Source organism: Crocodylus porosus, unplaced genomic scaffold, assembly GCF_001723895.1.
Source record: "Crocodylus porosus isolate Cpor-Errol unplaced genomic scaffold, CroPor_comp1, whole genome shotgun sequence".
In the NCBI taxonomy this organism is placed as follows: Eukaryota; Metazoa; Chordata; order Crocodylia; family Crocodylidae; genus Crocodylus; species Crocodylus porosus.
In genome coordinates, this window is record NW_017728886.1 from 55059315 (window position 1) to 55080659 (window position 21345).

General features: G+C 44.7%; 1 protein-coding gene and 1 long non-coding RNA gene across 3 annotated transcripts; one reads left to right on the top strand and one right to left on the bottom strand.

Annotated features, from left to right (window-relative positions):
- Window positions 1-2332: 2332 nt before the first annotated feature.
- On the bottom strand, window positions 2333-6585 carry TWISTNB (TWIST neighbor). Of its 2 annotated transcripts, XM_019534319.1 has the most exons (5): window positions 6319-6585; window positions 6097-6239; window positions 5359-5403; window positions 4145-4304; window positions 2333-2804 (listed from the first exon to the last, which is right to left on the bottom strand). In XM_019534319.1, exons 1-5 carry the CDS (start codon window positions 6525-6527, stop codon window positions 2414-2416), a joined length of 948 nt encoding a protein of 315 aa, XP_019389864.1. In that variant the 5' UTR covers window positions 6528-6585; the 3' UTR covers window positions 2333-2413. The 2 variants fall into 2 exon arrangements, with proteins under 2 accessions (XP_019389864.1, XP_019389861.1); XM_019534316.1 differs by lacking the exon at window positions 5359-5403 and having other exon boundaries at window positions 4145-4350; window positions 6098-6239; window positions 6319-6579.
- Window positions 6586-6604: 19 nt separating this feature from the next.
- On the top strand, window positions 6605-9362 carry LOC109309559. Its single transcript, XR_002100966.1, has 3 exons — window positions 6605-6734; window positions 8755-8919; window positions 9161-9362. It is a non-coding gene; the product is annotated as an uncharacterized LOC109309559 (long non-coding RNA).
- The last annotated feature ends 11983 nt before the right edge of the window (window positions 9363-21345 follow it).

Sequence of the window (21345 nt, forward strand, 5' to 3'; positions counted from 1 at the left end):
TGGTGCTGGCTTCTACCCTGGGGATCTTTAAGAAGAGGCTTGATGACTACCTGGCTGGACTCATTTGAGTCCAGTCTTTTCTCCCGCCCAGGCGGGGGGTCAGACTTGAAGATCTACAAGGTCCCTTCTGACCCTGCTTCTGTGATTCTATGATCATGTGCATGTGCACACACACACATTGGCAGGCAACCTGGAGAGCAGCTCCCCACAGGTAAGTGTGGTAATGAGGCGGAGGGTGGCAATTGAGGCCCCCATAGTGAGAGGGAGGGCTAGGACTACTGCCCAGTCCAGGCAGTGCATGGGGCAGGAACGTACAGCCACAGGGCTCAGGCAGGGATTGAGACAGGGCTGCGGGCAGCTCTTTTGGGAGGTGAGAGGCATCTGGCTTCCTGCTACTGCCAAAATGGGAGGCATATGTCCCTCAGATTTGTGCACAGGGCAGGTGAGGGATGGCTACTCTAGGCTCAGGCTCCCACTCTGCTGCCCTCCCCACCGGGGCCTCCACTGCCCCACAGGAGGGTCCTGGCGCAGCAGCACAGAACAGAGTGGGGAAACTTGGTCCTGCTGCTGCGAGCCCCACAATACTATCACAAAGCAACTTCTGCTTGCCCAGAAGCAGTGGGGGTGGTGGTGCAGAGTTGTGCCCCTCGCTGCTGCTGGGCGGGCATCTCACCACAGCAGCACAGGTCTCCCAGAGGTGGCAACAGGCTTCCCTGCCTGGCCCTGCTCTGCCACTCTCTCACCTGCTGGGTCGTGGAGGCCCCAGGTGGAGGGTTGCAGGGTGGGGAGCCCCAAGCCCACAGCCAGCAGCATGCATTCAACCCCGACAAGCTCCACTCTGGCAGTGCTTCCCATGGGGGAGGGAAGCCAGGCTCTATGCTCTACTCTGGCACAACAGCTGTGGCCTCCAGCAGGTGGCAGCCAGGGCTGCAGAGCTGTAGCCCTGGCAGCTGCGGGTGCCCTACAGCAGGGCTGGGGTGGGGGTGGGCAGCAAGGGGTAATGGCATGGGCATGGCATTGGCATATCAGGGCTGGTCAGTGCTGCAAAACTGGGGGAGTGGGAAACGAGACAACTGCAGCTGGACCCATGTCCTGGGTTAAAGGTGTAGGGACAGCTGATTTGCCATGATAAAAACCCAAAATCAAATGTCAAAATGTATTGGTATTCAAATTTTTTTTTATTATATAGCGACTGAGGCACTGGTAGCTTCCAAATTGCTTCACAATTGTAAATATAGCAATAAAATTGTGTGTTCAACTGATACCTATAGTGGCATTTCATTTTAATCATGGAAGAACACAGATAGTGTGGTTTTTAAATCAGAGAATTTGGAGGTTATCAGAGAATCTGCAATTTTTAAATTTGTCCAGAAAACCAGAAGCCCTCCTCATCAGCTCCACAAGTGAATGGAATGCCCTGCCCCGCAAGAGAAGGGTGCAGGTTTATTTTGGAATAAAGGCTACTCACTCCCTGTTTAACTCTTTAAAGAATTTCCAGAGCAAGAGCATACTTCAAAACATGCTCCTTTCTCTTTCTGGGGGGGAAAGAGGGAAGAATTTCTTCAAATCCAAGAAATTAAATGCTGCATGGTAGTCTGTAGTGTATAAAGGGAAAAACGGTTTTGCGATTAAAGACAGAACAAACCGGATTCAATTGCGAAGACCTTCATCTGCTTCCCTAGATTGGCATCTGAGACAGGATTTGGTTAGGTTTTAGGCACCCAAGTCCAAAATGGCGAATTAAAAAATCCTCCATTTATGTGAGGAACTCTGAACTCCCAAGTGCTCTGACCAGTTGGGTACAAAACTTCTCTATTCGCAGCCCCATCTTGCAATCCTTCATACAAAGACTCAACTTCCACAGGAAGGGCAAAGACTGCTCCTACTCAGCCTAGTCTAGGGCCTGGGGATTTAGGCACTTGCTGGGGAGGTAGATGTAGGTTTGAAACTTGCCAGGCTGAAGAGGGCCCTGATCCCAGGTCTCCTGTATTTCCTAGGAAAGTGGTGTAATTACTAGGCTGCAATATAAAAGGGGAAAACAACAGCACCTTCTTATACTGCCTCAATAAGAAGCGACTCCTGCTCAGTTCTTTGAAAGGAGATGCCTATGCTCAGAATAGGATTCAGGGCTAGTGGATACAGGTACAGTACTCTCGGGTGCCTAAGCTCCCAACAAGTGTGGAGGCTGAAATACCCTCCTTTGTTTGGCAGCTTCCCCACTCAGGTTGTGGGATTATTATTGCTGTTGTTTAATTCCTACAGGCCCCCTGACTTTAATTAGGACATCTTACTGCTATCCTAGGTGACAAAAAGCTGAAAGGCATACATAAATAATCAAAATACTATTTTATTAGCAGTTTATCAAATACTTACATAGAAAAAAAGTCATAAGCAAAGAAAGCCCTTTTAAATTTCAGTCTGTGTGTTGTTTCTTTCGCTTTGTAGCTTTGGGTTCTTCTGTCAACTGAGATAATTCATGATTTTCCTCACAATATTTTCTTTTCTTTCTCTTTTCCTTTTTGTGGTCACTCTGGTAATCACTAGTGTCACTGCCAGGAAGCACAGGTTCTTGATTTTCTTGTTTATGTTTTTTCTTCTTCTTTGTTTTTTTATGAGATAATCCATTCACGACATCAGGATTTTGTTCTTCTGCATGTTCTCTCACAGCAGTGTCTGCATCATCTACAACCTCCCCCAAGTTACTGTCTCCTTCACAATTCACTGTTCCATTTTTTTTGTGTTTTTTCTTTGTCTCATTTCTGTTTGTATCTTCAGTTACAGTTTCAGGACACTTGGACTTCAAGCTGTAAATGTATTTAGAAAATAAACAAAAGGATGAGATCTCCAAGGACAACTCGTATATCATCATATCAAACTTTCCTGAAATACAGTAATTACAAAGAGCCTGTAACAGACCACTGATATTTGTGCCAAAACCACAGCTAAGTAAGTGGAAAAAGGGATTGAGATCTTTAAATGACCAGCAAGGGAACTTATGGCTAGCTAATACTTCTAGTCTCATTGCCATTATTTGTCCAGTTTCTATTCTAGGACACAATTCATATTACCTCTTCCAATTCCAAGTTTTCTTGAACATGCGTTATGTCACCTTTGGTTCTTTCAGACTTTTCTATTATCATGCAGTTTCCCCCGCCTGCTATTCTCTGTATTTATTGCATAAGTTTGCACTAAGCTTCTTCAGCTGTTCTCAAGCTTTTCATTTATTTGCAGTCAGTTTTCACAAGGACAGCTTATCAGCACTAAGGAACACAAGATGCAATTCACTCTTGCCACTACAATGCTACTAAATAAATCAGTTCACATCTGCAAAGAACATATCGTGCTTGCTATAACATCTAGTATTTTAGAAGTTATTTCTCTAGTATAGACACACTGTGCTTTTAGATGAGGAATTAGCCACATTCAAACAAAAGCAATTTGTGAACAGAACTTGAACATAAAGGTTGCAAAAATGGAACAATCACCAAAATATTTATTACGTTTCTGGGGCCCCCTCTACATGTGCAGGTAAAGATGTGACAAGATCTAATGTGCGATCCACACAAGATTGTGCCTCATGTGCACAGCAGGAAGGGCAAGTCCTCGTCTCCCTGTGAGAAGGACCATCCCGCCATGAGGAGAGGGACGCAGGCCTCTGTCCCCCCCTCCATGATTTTTGATGGGCAATTTGCTATTTAATAAATATTTTTGGTACTTTGCTTTGAAATACTGAACATAGTACTTTAAAAAGTGTAAAAATGGTGCACACCTGATCACCTTAGGTTTTCAGATTAAACCAGAACACAAATTTGATTATAAAATTATCTAAACACCAGTCAAGAATTAAACTGATCATGACATTCTGTAACACATACGTGTGATGCAATAGATTATTTGCATGAGAAACACTGGGTTTTTTAAAAACTATTTTAGCTATTTGGAGGGGTTTTTTTTGAAAAAAAAACTCCTCCAAGGTAAATCATGTTAAAATTCTGTTGTTAATAGGATCCATAGCTACATTCAGTCTAAACTAATTTTATATGAAAGAGACAGGAAGAAGTTTAGATTTAAGACAAGACATTCAGTGTTATCATGTAGTCTTTAAATAAACGTAAGAAAAATAATCATAATCTTATCACCAAACCTGTCTTTAGTCAGTCGTCCCCAGATGAAGAACATTCCAGCAGCATCGGAATCTAAGCGAGAAACTTCAAATTCCAATGTATCTCCTATTTTTAACCCAAGGTCTTGTTGTTCAGCTGACACGCAATCATGTTTAGGGATGGAAGCATTGAAACATCCATGTATCAGACAGCCAATGTGACTAGGGACAATTTTATTGATCACACCCTAAAAAAACACAAGACAGTAAGAAATCAAACAAATTTGATTCAAGTTTCACATTTTCTAATACAATGGTCCTTGACATTTAGTAAACCACTCCCAGGTGCCTGGCACTGTCTCCCCTGCCAGCCTACCTCCTTTCCAACACCATGCACAGTTCCACAGTTTACTTCCCATGTGTTCCTCTTCCCAGCAAGTTACTGATCCTCAAGCTAGCTATCCATACAGAAGTAGTGTAGCAGTGTTTACCCAGTACTGCATCCAAAGAAATTGGTAGTCTCTCACTAGAGCTATTTAGCACTGCATTAAGACAGCTCTCTGCTACATCTAATCTCAGCTTAATTCTACCTGGGGCTGCAGGAACATGTTTAAAGGCGGTTAAGGGTCAACTGAGCCTTTGCATCCCTCACAGATGCTTTTGCAGCCTATTTGCAGCATCTCAGCAACGCATTCGTTGAGAGCTCCTTTTTTCTTTTCACTTGTGCCTACAACATTTTAAATCTGCTTGGAGTTCCCTGGATGTTGACTTTTGCACATGTAAGAATTTACACATACAAAGCATGCAATCAATTTGTACGACACACAGCTTTCACAGCTGAAAATACTCATGTTACTTCTAAGATGTGTTTGTTTCTTTGTCTTTCAAATTACAAAATTCAAAATTAGGATGCTTAACAGCAAAGAAGAGTACACTAAACTGTTACAGCCTGACCCTAGTAAGTACTTACACATATAACAGGATCTTAAAACACTATAACCCACAAGAATATCTCGTGATCAGGCATTCTAAGAAAGAATATGATACATGACAAAACACAGACAAGAAAAAATATTTTCAAACCTGTCTGAGATGCATGGTACATTAGGAAAGGAAGCAGGTGATATGCCCTGCTTATGAAAAAGGGTTCTAAAACCTGTACTTTCATAAAGATTAACTGTGACTAGTGCTGTAGTCATTTTTCTATTTAAATGTTCCGTTCATTTCATTAGGGATGGAAGCATTGAAACATCCATGTATCAGACAGCCAATGTGACTAGGGACAATTTTATTGATCACACATGCAATGCTCTGAAAGTAGAATTTTCTTTCATGCTTTGAAAACAACACATTTATTTTATCATTAAGACTTTGGATGTGGAAGTTGTCAAACTGCTAAATTAAAGCAAACTGTTTAATCCAGTTGTGTGCCTAAAGACTGTAAGGGCAATATCAGCAAGTTAGTATCTTGATCTACTTTTGCAAATACATCTGCAAAACTACTGGCATGGGCATCTCTGAAAACCATCCTTCCATAAGGCAGAGATACCCGGCTCGTTATTTGAAGTACTCCAGAGCAAAACCTGGGTTTTGTGCCAAAAAAAGGGCACGTGAGTACTGTATAACCCTGTTCCAATGACAGAACTGAACACATACTGGTATCTGGCTCCTAACCAGCCTTTGGGAGAAGATGCATTTACACTTCATGTGTTTAATGAACAGCATTTTTAAAACCCAAAAGGTAAACCTGCACCTGGAGCTACTGCAGGAGACAAGACAAACAAGTCCTTAGCACAGGGGGAGGCCCAAGGCAACACAAACAGCCTCCGCATGTCAGCCTGGGGAAGGGACAGGGGGCAAAGCAGCAGAGCAGGCAGGGAAGGAGGGTGGGAGGAGGCATCCCCACCCTTACTGGCTTCATCCATTTCCCCAGAGCTGCCCCAAGCTGTGACTGAGCAGGTGCAAGAAGCACTCGTGCTGCTGCCACCTACATACCACCAGCTTGGTTCCTTTCTGGGGTGTGAAGACCACGAAGTCAGCTTCGATGTGAAGGTGGATGGACCCCTGGTCGTCGTGAATGTCGCCCAGTGCCCCCACGATCTTCACGTGGCTGTAGGCCAGCGGGACGCCGCCCAGGCTGTAGGAGCAGCAGGACAGTGAAACAGCGAGTGGTTTAAACCTCCCTCCGCCCATACTTGTCCCGCCCCGGCCCGCACCAGTCGCAGTAGCGCAGCAACCCGGCGTCCAGCTGGTCGCGGATGCCAGTGAGCTTGCGGTGCAGGAAGCGCGGCGCCAGCGCGATGTGCCTGCGATGCGGCACCACCACCAGGCACGAGTAGCGGCTCGGCACCAGGTCGCAGGCCGCCGCGAAGGACGGCACCGCCAAGCCGGGCGCTGGGACCGCGGGCTGCGCGGCCGCCGCCATGGCCCTACCGCGTGCCGCTCCTCCCGGCGCATGGCAATGACGTCACGCGCCAGGCCTCCCAGGGCACCGCTCCCAAAGAGGGGCCGGAAGCGCGGGAGAAAGAGCACGTCCTCTGGATGTGCGCGCGCACACCCGTGGTAAAGCTAAACGCGGCGCCGCTTCCTTGGGCGGAGCAAGCGGAAGCCTTCATCATCCGGGCACCCCGCGGTAGGAGGGAAGGGGGCGGGGCTTTGGGGCTCAGCGCGGTGATTGGCAGGAGGCAGATTGCGGGGGGAGGTAATACTGAGCGTGGGCAGCGGGCGGAGCGCGGCCCCTAGCGGCGGGCGGGGGCGTTGCAGGCACCTGCTTGCCCCGTGGTAGCCAGAGCCCTGGGCTGGCCCCCCCTCATAGCAGCCGGGGCTGGAGGGGCCCCCGGGTGTACAGGCCTGAATGCGCCTAATGTCGGACGATGCCGGGACGAGGGCTGGGAAGGCCCGGCCACACGCTGCGCATACTACGCAGTTCACAGGGATCGCACAGTAAATGGAAAGTAACGTTAAAGTCCTTGTCTCCCTGTGAGAAGGACCGTCCCGCCGTGAGGAGAGGGAACGGGCCACAGAGTTAGTGCTTGACAAGGTGTTGCGACACTGTCCATCCTCCGAGCATGGGGCAGGGCCCAACAAGCCCTCGGGACCCTGTCACCGCCGCGCCGGACCTGGCCGGCAGGGAGAAGAAAAAGGCACCTGGAGGCTGCGACTGGCCCTCGGTGCTTTTGGCTCCTTCCAGTTAACTCCAGAGCTCAGCCCGTGGTCAGAGGCAAGGCTCAGCCGGGTGCTGCCTGGAGCCCCTCTGAAGGGGACCGCAGGGGCCCGCGCAGGGGTAGCGCTGTCAGGGGAGCGCACGTCATTCACTGGATGATGGGATCTCCAGGAACAAAACCATCTGAGCGGTTGTGTCAGCACCTCCTTGGGAAGCTCTTGCTGAGGCTGCGGCTGCACTGTGCCCTGCATCTTTTGCTCACGCGTTCCCTGCCCATGGTCCTGCCAAGTCCAGGGACCTCCTGGCCAATGTGCTCTCCTAAGCTTGCCACCTGTGCGACTAGGAAGGAGGCTGTGGTTGGAGGACATCTTCCTGTCCCATACCCATTCCTGCTTTCTGGATGAAATTCACAGGGTGATGTTCACGGGCTTCTGGGATTCATTTGGCGTTGAGGGTGCAGGTTCTCTGCTTGGTGTCCCCCTTTCAAGTACCCATTATTGGGGACCCACCCAAACCAAGGAGGCAGGCCGCCAATTGTGTGGGCAGATCATGGGGCCAGTTGCCATTTTCACAGGCTTATTGTAGTGGGGGTCCCCCACACCTCTGATTGACCAAGGGGCCCTTATGGTCTTGCCCTCTGCTGCTGATTGGTTAAGAGAGGTGTCCATCTTATGGTCCTGCCCCTCTCTGCTGATTGGTGGAGTGGTGGAGCTGTGTGACAAGCAGTCCTCTTAGCCTGTTAGTGGTAAGGATGGTAGCTGGTCCCTTTCATGTGGGCAGCCCCTCTCCTTCATTCCCCCACTCCATGGAGTGTGCAGCTGGGCTGCAGTGGCCATGACAACTGCTAGCATCCACTGGGGCATCAGCATTTTACTTTTAGTAAATCCTTCCCCTCCCCACCCCCATGGATTTCACAAACATTGCCCAATTTTGTGATTTCTGTGAAATTTGGATCAATTGAGTAGATCCCTAGTTATTAACCTTTGACCCCCACTCCCATCCCTGTTGTTCCCTTTAAGGATTAAAACGCTGCACTTTTCTTGTCCCTTAAAATCTGCCATTATGTTTTTAGTGGCCTCCCTGATTGAGAGAAGCTTATATTTTTCTCAGTGGGCCCTCTGACACTCAGCACAACAAATAGGCCTGACCCATTGTGACCTTTATGAAAAGAATTGCTCTGTTATTTTTTCATAGTCAAAAAATAAGTGAAAACAAAGAACTGGCATTTTCCAAGGGGTGCCTCAACTTTATTGAGGGGTGCTTTGAGATGAAAAGGTTGAAGAACACTGGGTTAGAGGCTGAACTCTTTGAGCTGTGCAGTGTTTTAATCCTTAAGGGGAACTAAGAGGGACTAGGCAGGTTTGTGTAGAAGCACCTATATTTTCCTAAGTAGAGTTACTTAATTGCCATTTAACTCTGGGGTTACCTAATCTCTAGAGTTGCCCCTTTTGCTCTAGTTGACCAGAGTTATATATCTCTGCATATCCAGAACTGTCCAAGTCCAGATGGAACTGAGCAGCTTGGGTCATCTGTTGCCTGCCTTTGAAAATGCTAAAGTCTGTAAATGCCTTGACACATGGAGAAAAGTACCTTTGGAGCAACTTCAAAAGCAGAGTGGGGAGCCAGTTCTCAGGAGTTCAGTAACTGTTACAATGTAACTGCTACATGTGTCTGAGCCCCCGAGGATACAAATACTACTCCAGGTTTAATCCTACTTCATTCAAGGTCAAGTTGAGGTTGATTTAGCTGATTTAAGTCACCACAACCTCATTCTCAGGTAACATTACAACATAAGTACTGTTATGTGGTCCTGATCAGATGTTCCTCCCCACTTTTGAAGCTGCTCCAAAGTATATATTTGTCTATACCAGTGGTTCTCAATGTTTTTTTTTTAGATTTGAGGCACCCCTCTTTGACTAGAGCAGTGATTCTCAACCAGGGTGCTGCCAGATCCTTTGAAGGCTGCCCGGAGGTGTGAGGAGATAAGCAGCAAAGTGCAGGCTCAAGCTTGTCCTTGCCTGGATGATCCCTCACACCCACTGACCAGCCCCTCTGCAAGGAGGTAAGCACTGTAAAATAGAAATTAGTTTTTGAAATTGGGTGGTGACAGAGGGAGCGGAGGCAGTCGAGCATGATTGTAATGGGTAAAGAGATGAGTATTGTAATGGACTTTCAGTGTTGTAAAGGTGTATGTAGGCTTTCCCCCTAGCTTGCTCCTTCAGCCTTTTGGCTAGGGGCAAGTGAGACTATGGGACATCTGAACTCCAAAACCTCTGGACTTGGGGCTTGCACATAGGATGCCTGCTATGAATTTGGGAGTAACTGAAGCCCCAGACTGATGAGTCTGGAAGGTGTATTATACTTGGTGAACAGTTAAGCTCTGTTCAGTCAAAATTTGGAACTTAATCCAGAACTGATTTGGCCCTGGAAATGAAATTTTATTAAAAAAACCAACAAATCTTGTATATGAAGAAATAAGAAAGTGTTGCCCAAGAGTGTGCGTCTGGACTACCTGTGCCAAAGCTTACAGCAGCTTGCACTAAAGGTGAAATGCATTATTTCCATATAAACTAAGTCTGTAGGTACCCAGAGTAATTTGCCAATATAGAAATTACTACAGGCAAATTTGTATCAAAGATAGTGTTTATTGGTCATTTGCATCTGAAATATCCTCTCACTTTCACATGCTCCAGAAGCAAGCAGAGCCTGAGCAGGTTTTTATACTAAGGCTGGGAAAGGTACTGCATGGGCAAGAATTTGGAGGGTCAGAGAGCAAGGTGCACCTGCACCCCTGCCACTGTTTTACCTTCTGTATCCTTAAATGACATGGCCATGCCCTGTATGTGGAGAAGCTGGACCAGGGGCTTCCTGCCTCATCTACATATAACTGTGTTTGGAGGGTCCAAGGACTCATGACAAGAATACATGGTTCAGCTAATTAGCACATGGATCCTTTGTTGCAGGTTTCTGGAGTACAAACACATACTGAGCAGTGCTGGCTTCTGGGGTTACCATGGCCTGAAATGCTGCTGACTCTGCTGAGGCCCAGCCTGATGATCTGTATGATCAGCTGTGAGCTGTTAGGCTTTGGAGTACTATCATTCCTTGCTTGAACTGCAGATAGAAAGATTCAAAAGTGCTGCTGATCAAAATAAGTGTTTCTGGACTGCCTGTGCTGATGCTTGCTGCAATTTGCACCCAAAGGGAGACACATCACTTTTGTATAAATTAAGCATATACATACCCAGATGAACTTCCCTATATCCAAATTTTTAAAAGCATGTTTACTTAAACATTGGGGTTTTTTGGTCCTTTATGATTTAAATTTGCCCCTCACTTCCACATGCTCAGAGTTGGAGCAGAACCTGAGCAGGATCTGATGATAAGCTCAGCGAAGGTGCTGCACAGGGAAGGAGTAGAGGTCGGGGTTGGTGAGGGGGAGAGGGCAGGGGGGCCACTTGACTCTCCAAGGCCACCATTTTACTGCTGTAGTCTTAATAGTGTAGCCTCATAGGGCATTTGTCCACATACATTTTCGTGCTCCAATGTACAGGACATCTGGCATGTCAGAGCAGACTCAGTTAATCAAATCTGCTCCAGACATGAGCTAACATGCACTGCACTGCATCACATGCAGTTGTATAAGTGGTGAAAGATGTGTCAGCATGCAGAAAATGGCAGTGGTGTGCTTTTGAACTACAACACCTTTCATGTGTTTTAGCTCAAAAGCGTACTGCCACCATTTTCTCAGAGCTGACGTGCATTTCACCGTTTATACAAATGTATGTGCCGTACCACCAGGCACTTTTAAAAGCGTGTGGAGCTTCGGTGCAAGCATGTGTACAAATGCCCTCAAAGACCAGCAGTCTCTTCCTGTGCCTGAGGAAGGGTGCTTGTGCCTGAAACTTTGCTAGCAAGGAACAATTTTCCCAACTATCCAGGTGGGCTAATAAAAGATATTGCACTTACCCCAAAAAACTTGTCTGCCTAAGAAGATTGTAAAATTTGTGAATCAGTACAGGATGCAGATGCTGGCCAAAATAAAGTTGGTGGACCATAACAAAAATCAAGGTCTGGGTCAGGGAAAGGGAGACTGTGGGTGCATCTATATGTTCAGTAGATACTGCGAATTTAGTTTAGTATTTGCTTAATGAAGTACTAATTAAATATGTAGTAACTACAGTTACCGCTCAGTAGCTCTGGTGCATTGTTTTTTATTGACACTTACTGTTTAGTAGCATATTAGCACAGCTTTTGCCTGGCATGCTACTGCACAGTCTTATTAGGCTACTGTGTATTAAGCATCTTGTGTAGATGGAGCCTGTATCCCCAGTTGGGAGGTGTATAAGGCAAGAAGGACAGACAGTTTGGAAGAGGGTGTTTGAAAAAAGCAGCACCAGGACTTTGGTTGGCTGCTAGCACATCAGATGGTACTGGTGCAGGTGCTCCTTACAGTTGGGGACTGTGTAGAACAGCTGAATGCCCAGACAAACATGTCATGGGGGAGAAAGAATGTTGCATGTGATGTAGGAGTGTCTAGAACAGTTTGCTAGAACAGTCTGGGGGAATGCAGAGAAACTTCTGCAATGCCTGGGTGCTAAGAGCCAACTCATGCCAGAAGCTGTGTGGCGTGTAGGTCAGTGCCCCAAGGAAGGGTGGAAGAAGAGTATGAAAAGGTCTGGCAAGTTTTCACTACTTTCGCGTGACACTGGAAGGCAAGAAACTTACTAGGCTTGCAACAACTGGAACTCTCTGTACAGAATTCCTGCATTGGGTTTGGGTGAACTGGGCTGGTATTGCTGGAAGGACACAAGATAACTAGGTAAGGAGCAGGCAATGGATTTATGGAAAAGAGAAGAATGGAGATACCTAGTAGAGTTAGGAGGATGGAAAGATGATGTAGCTTGACAGGTGGCAGAGCTATAGTTGCAGCCAGGTGTTGGCTAGGAAGAAAGGCATGTTAGGGGCTAAAACAAGACCTATATGAGCTAAGGGGTGATAGGTGTTAATAGATGAGCTTGAAAGTTGATGGAGAATAATGTATTAAGAAGCAAAAGTTTCTAGGCCCCTGGATTAATTAGAATTTGAGTAAGGAGGGAATCTTTGGATAATGTATAAATGTTCTGTGTTCCTTGTTGTTTTTATTTGTCAAAGTTTTGGAATCTGAAGGAAGCATGTTTTAAATTTTGACACTTAAAAAATTGTTTCATTTTCTTCTTAGTTGATGTAGTTTTTGGAACGTAATGTAAGCTGATGGAAGCAGGTTTTTAAGATTTTGATACATTCATCATCATCATCATCATCATCCAAGGTTTCCATCTGCATGTTTTGTCAATCTGGACCATATGTTTTATAAGCATGTTCCGTGCGAGTTGCATTTAGTCAGCTTCATAGTTGATTTCCATTCCTGAGTGCATGCTGCTTTTGGCAGCTTTTTAACAATAGGCAATATATTTAATAAGGTTTTCTTGTACTAGAAGAAGGGCTTTTCTCCGCATGCTGATTAGGGGAAAAAACCCTCACATTATATTTGACTAAATAATCTATTAATTTTAATAAAATACTATATTTTAAATTTATATATTAACCTTTCCTGTACTACATTCAAATTTAATTTCAAGATAATCTCTTTGAAAAAGGAAAACTTAATTATTATTTAAATAAAAAATAAAAATTGAACTAATTTAAATTTAAAAAATCCAGCATTAAAAATCTGATTTTAAAAAAACCCATCAGTTTTTATCCATGCAGCTTCAGATTTACATTAGTGTAAACGATGCATTTTGGATTAGGTAGTCATTGCATAACATTCATAAATTGGACAAAATACTAAAACAGTATTGGGAGTATTGACGAGTTGTTAGGATCCCTCCTTAGATAATACCACCTCAGTGGACCTCAGAATTCATCTTGCTTTTGATTTACTGGGTCTTTGCTGTTCTGGCCCCATTAATCTTTTAATTCCAGCTGCCCAGTGGATCAGCTTAAGTGGAAGGTGGGATAGAGGATCCTCTCAGCCTAGCCTCGCTCATAGCTTAAACCTAAGAGATCGTGGGTACTAAACCCATGGTTGCTAAGGGTTGGTTCTGGAACTGAGTCTTTCTGTATCCCAGGCAAGTGGATACTAAGTTGTTTATGAAAGAAGGGAGCTCAGTGCTATTTACTCAGGCAGGTATCTCCTTGGTTGTGTCTTGAATTCCACTAAGATGTCTCTCTGACAGCACAGAGGTGTTTTAGATAAGGCTAAGGCTTACCACAGGCTGAGACAACCCCTTTGCAGAATGGAGAGCTGGGTAAATTAGAATGAGGAGGAAGTAATATGGGATTTTTCTCTGGAGGTACCAAATGCTACTCACAGAAAAGATTGGGAGAGCCCTGTGAATTTGCACGGCAAAACAGAAGCCTCTGGACAGAGCAATAGGAGATCCTTTGAAAGAATAGAAGAACTATGCATCTCCATAATTGAAGAGAATCACTCCACAGTGCCTAGTTCCATTAGCTTAGAACAAGCAGAAGTTAGTGAAATAGGATCTAGCCCCAAGCATCTAGAAGTCTTACCTTAGCCTCTTAAATAAATTGTTTATTAAAGCCAGTAAAATTTAAAGATAGAAAGTTTAAATTTGTTCAGTTCTACCCAAGGATTCTGTTAAGATTATGTCTAGTAGGAATGGAAATTGATTAACCAAAATTGGTCTGTTGGAAACTAGTGGACACAGTGAGAAGGAATATTCCACTCATCTTCTCCGTCTTTACCATCCTGGTTGCCATCCCCACCATAATCTGTGATTTGTCCATGACATTGTTGGGCCATTGTTGCACCGATTCAAGGAGGTGATCTGACTAGATGCAGATTGGAGTCTAGATACCACTAACACCACCACCAGTTGGTTAAGTCCTGAAAAACATTTGATGTGATGTTTTGTTGCTCTCTATTTGTGTCTCCTTTTCCTCCCCTACCCGTACCTGTTTGTCTTCTGTTGACAGTGACTCTGGCTTAGCTGGTTAAGACTATTTTTAGCAACATGGCTGTGAGTCCTTGACCAAAGAAGAGCTAACATCAATTTCTGCATGTCTTAAACAGCTTGACACCTGGTACAAGTTCAGGTAGTCTCTGGGTGTTTGTCAACAAGGCTTAAAGGGTACCTATATAAGTGCTCCTTCACATTCTAATTAGAACACATTGTGTTCAGAATCATGTGTATTAAGCCTCTGCATATTCTGAAAAGGCTGCAGGGTACTAACTAAACCTCAAATGAGGTTTACATAAAGCATCCCATGACCATTTTTAAATGTGTGGGGGCTTAATAAATGTGATGCTGCCATGTTTTAGTTAGAGTGGCTGTGCAGGAACCACTCTAATTAAAATGATTTCCCTACCTCTGAGCATGTGTATAGGCAGCCTAAGAGTCAGTCCCCAAAACTAGATGTTTTTTCTCTCATTCTTTCTCCTTTTTTATGTATGCTTGTTTTGTTTTGTCTTTAAGGAAGAAGGAGAAGACCCCAACAATAAACAACAACAGCAACTCTAGCCCATCTCAGCTAACACTTTCTTCTTCCCCCAAAAGTATGGTTACTACCACTTTAATGCCATTTAAAAAACAAACATGTCAAATAGGGATTCCTTATAATAAAATTGCTCTACAGCTAAACAGGACATAAGCAATGCTGTTAAAATAAAACCAAGTGAAAATTCCGCATTTCAAATGCTTTGTTTCTTTTTTTATATGTATCTGTAGTAAAGGTTATTAAGATTTGTAATGGTGATTGATATGAGGCTAAACAGGCTCAGATCTCAATTAAAAAACTGAACCTGGTTTACTTGTTTAATGTTAACAGTGGCATGTTAACAGTCAGTTATTTAAATCAGAACTAACCCAACATGCTGTTTTTGTGAAGGGGAGTTAGGCACATTACTACCTTTAAGGATTTGGACACAAGACAGGGAACACATTTAAGACCATTTTTAGAAACACTTTTCAAGGTAGAGGTGCACTTTATCTATAGTTAAAATTTGCTTGGTAAAAGGAATTAGATTTATTTAAAGAGAAAACCCAATAGGGTACTGGACATATATCATCTACAATCATTCACATTATTTACTATGAAGTTTGAGAAGAGACTTGAATTAATTACTAAGTTTTGTAGAATTTCCTGCAAGAAGCAGCTGAATAATTTAATCTCTCTTTCTAGCAGAAATAAAAGAAAGACATTTCAAGATTTTTTAGACATTTATATGCAACTCTATTTGATTATGATAAAATGTATCAAATGCAATTCAGTAAAGATTCACCAGATGGCATAATAGAGCCTTGTACCAATAAGCAAATTCATTAGAATAGGGACTAATAACTAAAAACAGCATAGTAAGTAAAAATCTGAATTAGAAGACAACATCCAGATAAAATCTCTGTTTTATCAGTGCTTACTATGTCAATTCTTAGTAGTTAGGAAAAAAATTGTTACACGAACCAGGAAAAATAGAATAAGGCAACAATTACCTTACACCTTTAAAGTTAATATTTTATCATGATTTGCAGTGGCAGTTATGATGTCTGGGATGGGTATTTCCTGGCATTAATAACTGACTGGATTTGTCTTTGGCTCTCTGTTTTTCTGGTTAGTTGAGTGCCAAGGAATGGCTGATATGAAGGTCATTATTGCCTAAGCTATTAAATCCTTTTTGGAAATAAAATAGACACTGTAAAAATCATATGAAACCAAATATATGCAATAGTTTTCTTTCTTGTCTTTAAACCGACAAACTCAAGAAGGCCTTCCTTATGTTGACTTACAGCTAAACTGTCTCTGTTCATCTATGCTGGCTTTAAAATCATAGATAGGAGTCTATGTAGTTACAAAGCACTTGATGGTTTGTGTAGGGCTTGCTGGTCACATGATGCAAGCTCACCTCTATTTCCAGCTCTGAAGTTGCACTGAAATAAGCTAGAAGCACATTAAATAATTTGAAAGCATAACTTATTCCATGTACACATTTGTAGTTGCCACAGAGATGTGAGCGGGGAGGGAAGTGGCCCATATCATCATGAAGAAAAGTAAAGTTTTTCTACATGACTGCTAATGGGACTGGATGTTTCCATGTGATTATAAATGAGGAGAAGTGGCCCACACAATTGTAAGTAAGGGTTGGGACAGGGGTGGAAAAATACAGCCTGTGTGCCAGATCCAGCATGTGGAGAGGCTTTGTCTGGCCCACAGCAGGTCCCTTGGTCCCACCTGGCCCAGGCACCACCTGGCCATGGCGCTTCCTGCCATTCCTTTGGCATGCAGTGGGGCTGGACTGCCTTTCTAGGCAGCCCAGGCAGTGGTGGCTCCTTCCAGCTGCCACTGCTACTGGCCCCAGCTCTGTGGTACTGGTAGGAGCTCCCATGCACAGCCCTGACCCAGTGTGCCCTGTGCCTGTTCTGGATTTGCCATCTGGGCTCAGCAGCAGCAGCAGCAGGTGCCAGGCAGAAACCGTTGCTCAGTGCAGGGAAAAAGTGCCCCTCCCACTCGCTGCTGCTGGGCAGTTCTTGGTGCAGCTGCCTGGAGCTCACATTGTGCCGGGCTCCCCTGCAGCTTCACTGCAATCACTGCCACCTCTGGGCTGCCCAGCAATGACAGTGCAGAGCAGCTACAGGGCAACCTGGGCAGTGGTGATACAGGGCAGCCCAGCTTGATAAGGGCTCCAGGCAGCTGCACCAAGAACTACTAGCAGTGGTGAGAGGGAGCTGCTTCTTTTCCCTTGTGCCAAGCAACAGTTTCTGCCCGGCAGTTGCTGCTGCTGCTAAGCCTGAATGGGCGAGTCTGGAGCAGGCATGGGGCACGCCAGGTCTGGGCTGTACCTGTGGGTCCCCACCAGTATTGTGTGGCTGGGGCCAGTGAAAGTGGCAGCCAGAAGGAGCTGCCCCAGCTATGCTGCATGCCTGGGGATGGCAGGATGTGCCACGGCCAGGCAGTACAGAGCAGGCGTGGGGTGCGCTGAGGCTGTGCACTGTTGGTGGTGGTGGAGAGGTGCCACAGCACACATGGGCTTCTGGCTGTTGCAGGGCAGGGGCAGGTCCTGACTGGCTCAGGAACAAGTGCGGGGGCTCCCATGCACACCCCACCAAACCCTCCCTCACAAACCCTACAACCACAGCCTCCCAAACCCTACAACCACAGCCTCCCCCACACACAATCATGGCCATCAAATGCTGCACGCACCCTTGCCTTCCCTCAAACCCCCCACAACTTCCCCCCACACACTCACATGCCTCTGGGGGAGGCCCACTCACTGCTATATCCACACACCCCACTGTACACATGCACCCACAAAAACACCAAACAGCCCCCAACAAACCTCATACCCACCCACACATCCCCACAAGCCCTCCATACCCCCTCACCCACATACCCCCCACCCAACATATACATCCACACATTCACACCCTTCCCCCCTGCAATAAACAAGAGTAAGACTTCATTTTGAGCTATTATGCAATCACCTCTATATACACAATGCAAACACATACAAATTGGGAAAAAATATTTTTTAAAAAGAAAATTAGTATGTTATTGTGGCTGTTCGATTTTTTAGTATATAATTTAATTTTTTTCCGGTTCCAAGATGGCAAACCCCCTTCCCAAAAGGAGTACTTCTGTGGGCAAGGGGAGGGACTTCTGCTGGCAAAGGTCAGGGGCTAGGGGGCAGGACTTCCTGTCCCAAGATGGGACAAGGGCAAGAGGGCAAGGCACTTATCAAGGGGCGGGGCTACACTTGTGACCTTTAATAGCTCACCGAAACTTAAGCTGTTCTCCAGCCGAAATAATTGCCTGCCCTTGGGTTGGGATCCTTAACACACTGTCTCTGTCAGGTTTGAGTACTCACCAGTAGAAACTTTGACCAGTCTTACCACAATTATTTTTAAGAAGTCAAAGTACTGAGAAAGATAGGGTAAAGAATCAAACACATCATAGCCTTCCCAGTAAAGGCAACTACAGTTAATTCGTATTTAAAAATAAATTTTTTGTAAACCCATTTCATTGCTCTGAGTGCTTTCTGAACCTATAATGGAGGTCACTGATTTATCCCTGATAGATGTTGAAGTTAAACATGCAACACATTGAACAGCCTTTGGAAAAACTAAGTACCCTCCTCTTCCATTGAGTTCTGCTGCTTATGTAGAACACATATTGTCTCATATGATCAGGCACATCGAGTCTTTTAAAGAACTTGTACAGCAATTAGTCAAGTGGAATTGATAGACACCAGTTGAGGATTCAGCCCCTGTATTACAATGTTTTATAACTGGCAGGTATCTTTTGCTCCACTTCTTTCCCTTCACCTGAAGTCTTGCTATGTTGTTTAACCCTCTAAGGAGTTGCTCTTGTGCTTCAGTGCAAAATGTATTTGTGAAGAATTCAAGGGACATCACAGCTTCCATCCTGCTTGTCAAATGCCAAAAAAGTAATGTAGTTAACTGTTCACTATGCCCAGGACAAAGCAATGCTTCCCACATGCTATTAGTTTTGCATGTGGTGTTGGTGCCATTTTCCTGGGATTTGGAGAATGTAGGACTGGAGCAAGTAGGCAAGGTGTGTCTTTACAAAAACACAGGCTTGCAAGGTCATAAGTGGTATAGATGTCCCCTCAGATATTTATGCCTAAACCTAAAGAATTTACTCAGAGCAAACTCCTATTGAAGTGACTGTGGATTTCTTTAATCACAGAAAGATATGACCTTTAATGTTCCCTTACCTTCACTATTTCTCATGTTACTTTTCCTTGTTGAACTGTGACAGTGCTTTTTGGCCAGCAGACATGGTCTGATCTAGGGGTTTCAGACTTCTGTCCCACAGAGCCAAGTCATCCAGCCTATAGCCCTGATGAAAGGGACCTTCCTGTGGCTTTAGCCAAGCACCCAGGTGAGAGCAGGAGCACTGGAACCTCAACAACATGTGGGAAGAAGCCCAGCACTGTGGTTTGTTCCTGTGGGAGCAGCCAAGTGCCTGGATGAAAGCTGCAGTTCTAGAGCCCCAGTAGCACCAGCAGAGAAACCTGATACGATGGCTTGTTCCCGTGGTGGCAGCCAAGTGTCCAGGGGATTTTGTACCTGGCACATTTTGCCCTTTTTTGCGCTGCAAATGCATGATTGTTTCAACAAGTGGGTTTTCCAGATAATTTAAAAGTCTTTCTGATGCATTAAACTAAAACTCCTCAGATGTAGTTTAATTTGACTTGCTGGGAATTAAAGTGTTGTGCCCATTGACTTGTTGCATGCAAACACAAAGGCACTCAAAGACATGTAATGAGCCTCTTTGTCCACCAGATGGCTCTGTAACTTTTTTTGTACTTCACTCCTTCAAATTGCTTTCACGTTCAAATAGCTTCCACTTTTTTCTTTTCTTGTGCACTTTGCTGGCTTCCTGATTCCACAGTTGCATAGCAGGGCATGGGTATGAGGTGGGTGGGTCAGGGGAGGGGGAGGGGGGACAGCGCTGGACCATCCTGCTCTTCTGTAGCACTGGGTGGGGACTGAACTTAATTCATTTGAAAAACTAGTGCATACAAACACAGATGCTCCAAAGCTTAATTCATTCAAAAGCCTAGTGCATGCAAACACTGATGCAACACTTCAAAATAAACAAGTTTAAATTTTATAAACCTATTTAATTTAATGAGGAATAAAACCTGTGGTGTGTACAGGCATCTCAGGATGCTAGGGCTCTTCCAACCAGGTCCCAGACTGGAAGGGGAGGGAAGAGGGGTCTGTGGGTCCAATCCAGTCTACAGGGCTTTAGTTCAAGTGCCCCGCTGTCATTTTGTTGTTCATGCTTTTCTGCTGATGCATGAGATGTGGGAGGCTGCTGGAGTGTGGCAGTTACCATGCTAGTCTGTTCCAGTGCATTGGAGTAGCTGCTGCACTTGTGTACAGGCACCCATTGGTACTGAGAGAAAAAATGTAGTCTAAATACTCACTGTAAAATTCTCCCCTGTAGTTCCCTGGTAAATATCCCTTTGGGCACAATGCCTCCAAACACTGAAGAGAATGCAGCTTCATTAGTTTTAGTAGACCCACATATAAGGTGCCTGTAGACATGCCAGGAGGCTGCTCCAATGTGCTGTAATTAGAGCGAGTTACAGCAGACTCCATTAATAGTCTGCTGAAGTGTGCTAATTAACATGCTTCTGTCAGCTTCTGTGTCTTGTGTATCAGCGTCCCCACACTTCAAAATGGCAGTCGGAGTCCTTTAATTAAAGCTTGTTAAATGTTCATCAAGCTGTAGTTAAAGTGCACCACCATTCTGAATTGCAGGGACCCTGTTATGTGAGACACTGTGGGTGCTTTAATTAGAATGGTTCTCAGAGCTGCTCCAATTAAAGCGCCCCTCCCCACTCCTGAAGCATATGTAAAAATACCTATATTGACTGTGCACAGTGGTCCAAATCCTCAAAAGGCATTAGGCACTAAATTCTGATTGATTTTATGATATTTCTGGCAGCCACCAGAGGAGGTCAGTGGTCTGGTTCGCAGTATTGCATTAACCTCAGTGGTGTTCACGTAATTCTTCAGTTTCCTAAGCTTCCCACTCAGTTCTGGGTTGAACTTGGCAGTGCTTAAGGTTCTCATTGAATTGGTTCAATTGTTTACCATCACGTCTATCCACCCACATGTAAAAATCCCAAGATGTCACAAGTCATGGTAACATTTAAATAAAAACCAAAAACAAACAAGACATAGGTCTCATGAAATCTTCTGTGAGAGTTGTGACAAAAATACAGCCATAATGTTCCAGAGTCAGCTAAATTAATTTGTGGGTACAGTCCGTCTTGTTTTCAGTTCAGATCCTGTTCACTTATTTGAGTATAATTTCAGTAAAATGACTTATATTTGAAGAGTGTTGTTAATCAAATATGTCATTAATTTGACTGAGAGATTATCTAACCCTGTCTCCAAACCTGTGATTTTTTTTTGATCTTTTTGAAAGTAAATGAAATACAAAGACAGTGGGCAAAACCTGAAATTATTTAGCTACTCTTTCTCACTCAGGCAAACTTCTGTTGATGTCAAGGGGAAATGGCTTCCATAAAAATTCAATA